The following is a 4,916-nucleotide window of genomic DNA, read 5'->3' as shown; positions in this document are numbered from 1 at the left end:
ATTTCTTTTTCACTTTTACCTTTTTTTTACAAGGTGGAAGTGCATTCGGCTTCTTCCCGGGAGGTACTTGTTACATCCACACTAGATCAGCTGAGCGACATTGGTCGCCTAGATCCAGGTCCGTAATGAAACAAATTGTACGTTCAAATTTACAAAGACGATTTGCGAGCTCAATTGTCACTGGATTGAAAAATTGTATAACACTTTTTTGTTGTATTTTGTGTCAGGAAGCCATGTTTTTTTTTTTAATTATTATAACTGGGACACCCTGTATAGGGCTGGATATTCTGTTAAGGTGTACATGAAAAGCAATCCAGCCAAGTACGGGATCAAAATCTGGAGTATGACTGCTTGTGAAACATCGTGTTGTAAGAACATTCAGATATGCTTTTGCAAAATTGGTGGAAAATCTAAAGGAGATCTGGGGAGAGTGGTAGTGATGATAAAGCTCTTTTATTAAATGACTCACAAATCCTCGGACTGTCTATGAAACCATTTAGGATTTTGTATACATATAAATTATCAAAATAAGTTCTTTTCAAAGACAAATCCACAATTTTCAATTCATTCGTAGCTGGGTGAAAATCATGATCATGAAAGGACATTGGTTTGTCAGATCTACTGCATAGGGCTGTAATGAATCTATGTTTGAATTTGAATAAAAATTGCAATATTTTCTTTTAAAAATTATCGAAAAATTAACATTTTCAGATTAAAATGGTCACTTGGGTGTTACGTAACGTGTAAAGAAAGTAATGGGGGTTAAATAAAATTTTATAACATCTTCCCTTTAGATAACAACTTTGGTTTGGTTAGTAATTTATCGATACTGCCTGTTTGGCATGCTAATGCGAACGAATAAGTTCAATAAATTAGTGACAAAAACTGTTCTTACTTACCTTTCATGTTCCAACATTTTCTTCGAAAGCGATTCCTTTTTTCTGTCCCTTCTGAGGGTCATATTTTTTTCTAAATCTTCTTTTTCCTGTTGATGCCTTAAGGTCAATACATTCTGTTCGTCTCTTTTTCTTTTCAGTTGCATCTCTCTTTCGAATTTGTTCGTTAGTCTTTCCAATTCTTTTTCCCATTCGTCCTAAAACGTTTTTTTTTTCTTTTAATAACGATATCATAATGATTAACAGTTAATTTTCGTCATAAGAACAACTGTGACAGTTTACTTGATTGAATTGTTCTTCTCGAAAAATAATGTCGCAATCAGTAGGTACAAGTTCTGTCAATTATTTAGACATCGGATATAATTCCTCAAGAATGCAATGTAATAAATACTTTTCCTACACATTTTATTTAATGTAGAAATTAATTTTTTGGTACCTACCCTTANTAATGAGAGAAGAGTTCGATGTAGCATTAAAAAATTTAAAGAATAATAAGGCGCCAGGTGTAGATGGGATACAGGGGGAAATTCTAAAACATGCAGGACAAGAGGTTAGAGATCGTATATTTAAGCTAGTTAGTCACATTTATGATACGGGGAAAGTCCCAGATGATTATAAACGGAACGTAGTAGTAACATTACCTAAGAAGAGAGGCGCGGACAGGTGCGAGACATTTCGAACAATTAGCTTAAAAGAGACATATTAGAGGCAGAGACAGGAGTTAGGAGGGGTAGAGGTAGACCTAGATTAGTTTACTGTTCGCAAATGGTTAAGGATGTGGGCTGTTCTAGTTTTAGGGAAATGCGAAGTTTAGTCCAGGATAGGAAAGAGTGGAGGTACGTGTCCAACCAGTCTTAGGACTGACGATCTTATGATGATGATGTTGGAAAAGGCAAAAATCGTCAAATCTATAACCATAAAAGTAGTTCTTATTATATTAGGAAGACTGTTGCTTTTGGTTGATTTCCCTATAACGAAACACATCGTTTCGTTTGAATGGTGGACATACATATAATAACAATTTTCTATAACGAAAGAAAATGCGCATTAAAGAAAATTTACGCTGAACATTTTAAATTATGAAGAGAAAGAACTGACAATGAGAAGTGTTTCGTAGAAAAAAAAAACGATTCAAACGCGAACGCAAAACTACAATTTGCTGTTGAAGACCAATCAACAGGATACACACGATGTTTTTTATATATAGACAAGAAAATCTTATGTAAATGACTTTTTTATTTTATTTACTTATTTACCTAAATTTAGAAAAATTATGTTACCGGAGTTTGTTAATTAATGTTTCCGCATATCTTTTATAACGTCTAAAAGAGTGACGGTTTAACATTCTTGTCGTAACGACCGAGTCTTCTTCCTGATCAACATTTATTGTCAAGTTATTTAATAGGTCATGGCCTCTCATCGAAATTTGCAACAATAGAAATATACTTAGGGGGTTAATGTTTTTGTAACATAGACATATATATTCTAGACGTATTGTAGAGGATCTAGAAATATTTATTTGGTACATTTGGATCTTTGCTATATCACCAACTTTGTACAGCGAAAGAATAATGTATTATTAGTTTTAATTTGAAAGAATTTTAGGTAGCTACTTCAAATGCAGAATAACTATAATACTTGGTTCTAATTTGATCTTTGCGCATTTTTGTTTACTTAATATTTTATTCAATTATTCAAGAATGATATTGTTTTTGACTATTCTCCATTTCATCCCTTACTTTGAATATTATTAAATAAAGTTCAAGACAATTAATAGTTGGAAGGTCTTTATTTATGGAGAACCAACATTAAATCAATGTTTATTTTAATATTATGTACCAGTTAGAAGCACCGCCCTATTTAGAACCTTTTCTTACATAACTAAAGAACCTTGAAAAAGCCTCTTAAACAGAGGCAAAACGTCGGTGATGGTTCTTCATAAATAAAAACCTTCCAACCCTTAATGGCCTTGAACTTTATTTAATAAAAACAATATGTTACAAATTCTTTGATTAATTTTTTATCATCAATATGGTAAATGTCTTCAACCAGAAGATTAGTTGGACACGAAACTTCACTTCTTATTATATGTATTTGCCAGCAATAATTTAATATCTAGGTCTACTTCTACCCCTCTAAACTCCTGATTCTGCTTTTAATATGCCTCCAAGAAGATGGTTATTTCTTATTGATTTCCATAAACTGTCTGTTCTCCTATTCTTTCTAATACCACCTCATTTATAAACGTTTCTGCCTATGTCATTTTTAAAATCCCCCTAGAACACAACATCTCAAACGTTTCCACCTTCTCCTATTTATTTTATTTAACCACATTGAAATACCTGGTGGTTAATATTAAATATTGATTTGAAAATTCATTCTCAGTTTTTATCCATTGTAAGTTACCTCAAATTAATGAGAAAAAATTCGTTACTGCTGACGCACCCTCGCCGGTAGTCGAACCTGCGACCTTTGGCTTTACGCAATAATTCTCTGACAACTAAGCTACGAGGACGCGGGTTCGATTCCCGGCAAGGGTGTAACAGCAGCAACGAATTTTTTCCTCATTAATTTGAGGTAGCTTAGAGTGGTTAAAAACTGAGAATGAATTTTCAAATTAATATATTACATGTTTTAACAAATAACAACGACAACGCCACTGGCTTAGTAAGTGTTTTTGTTTTCATTCTAATTAATCTGCGAAAACAAGTAAAGCATAAATAACTGCCTAGGTTTTGTTTTTATTTTATTTTACATATTTTTATGTTTTCTCATTCCAATAATACGTAAACAAGGTACAGTTTGAACACGAAAAATAAACGCAAACCATCGCCTGTCAAGGAAGTTGTAACGTCTAACGACGTGCGTACATGATTTGTATTAATGAGATATAATTTTCCATGTAGCTGCTGAATTGTGACCAGTTCTTTTCATTTTCTGCTCCTTGTAATTGTTATCGGTCATGGTTATTGCATCAATGTGCGAAAACTTGTAATAAAACAACCGTTTTAATTACCCTCGATTGTTCGTTCGTGATCAGAATAAAAAAGAAATGCAGAAATCACGTCAGTCAGGTGCACATGATAAAATAAAATACATATTAACATTCTGATGTATACTTTGTATTATCGAAGATTCCTAATTAGTTAAATCCTATAATGATGATTAAATGCATTAAGTTTAGATTAAGATATCAGAAAAAAAGTCTCATCAAACAAGCACTTAATAAATGTTGTGCTCATTTAATGATAACAATTAAAAATTGATGTGGTAGGGGCTACGTCAGATGTGATTCAATTATCTAAGGTCAAAAGAAATTAATTATGACAGCATCAGCATTCGAAAGGCTTCAAGAAAATAGAATAAAACTGATTTCAATACCAAAAAAATCAGTAAATACCTTTATTTGGAAATCATTATCATAAGGTCGTCAGTCCTAAGACTGGTTGGACACATACCTCCACTCTTTCGTGTCCTGAGTTAATCTTTGCATTGCATTTCCCTAAAACTAGAACAACCCACATCCTTAACTATTTGCGAACATTAATCTGATCTAGATCTACCTCTACCCATCCTAACTTCCGTTTCTGCCTCTAATATGTCTCTGACTAGACCTTCATGCCTGAGAAGGTGTCCTACTAACTTATCTCACCTATTTCTTATTGACTTCCACTCTATAGAGTCCTCTGTTCTCCTATTCTTTCTAATACTTCTTCATTTCTACCCTTCTCTATCCACGGTATCCTCATCATTCGCCACATTTCGAACGATTCCAAACTTTTTTTTTCCCTCGCGTCCACTGTCCATGTTTCGCACCCGTACAGCGCCGTGTTCCAAACATACACCTTTAATAATCTTTTTCGAATTTCTAAATTAATCGTTCGCGAGCATAGAAGTGACTTCTTTTTATTGAAGGCGACTCGACCCTGCGCTATCCTCTGCTTTATATCCCTACTACTCCTTCCGTCCTGACTTATCTGACTTCCTAGATACCTAAAATCAGCCACTTCTTCTAATTTT

The 4,916-nt window shown here is 33.5% G+C and overlaps 1 protein-coding gene across 1 annotated transcript in view; it reads right to left on the bottom strand.

Annotated features, from left to right (window-relative positions):
* Nucleotides 1–4,916, bottom strand: part of LOC108739507 (hillarin) — a 42,586-nt gene that overhangs the window by 7,129 nt on the left and 30,541 nt on the right. The window contains 4 exon segments of the mRNA XM_025977580.1: nucleotides 900–1,093; nucleotides 4,439–4,449; nucleotides 4,488–4,504; nucleotides 4,540–4,599. Coding sequence (XP_025833365.1) covers nucleotides 900–1,093; nucleotides 4,439–4,449; nucleotides 4,488–4,504; nucleotides 4,540–4,599 — 282 coding nt within the window.

Source organism: Agrilus planipennis, unplaced genomic scaffold (assembly GCF_000699045.2).
Source record: "Agrilus planipennis isolate EAB-ADULT unplaced genomic scaffold, Apla_2.0 scaffold25, whole genome shotgun sequence".
Lineage (NCBI taxonomy): Eukaryota > Metazoa > Arthropoda > Insecta > Coleoptera > Buprestidae > Agrilus > Agrilus planipennis.
The sequence above is the reverse complement of the archived record's forward strand: the minus strand, read 5'-3'. Positions and strand labels throughout refer to the sequence as shown.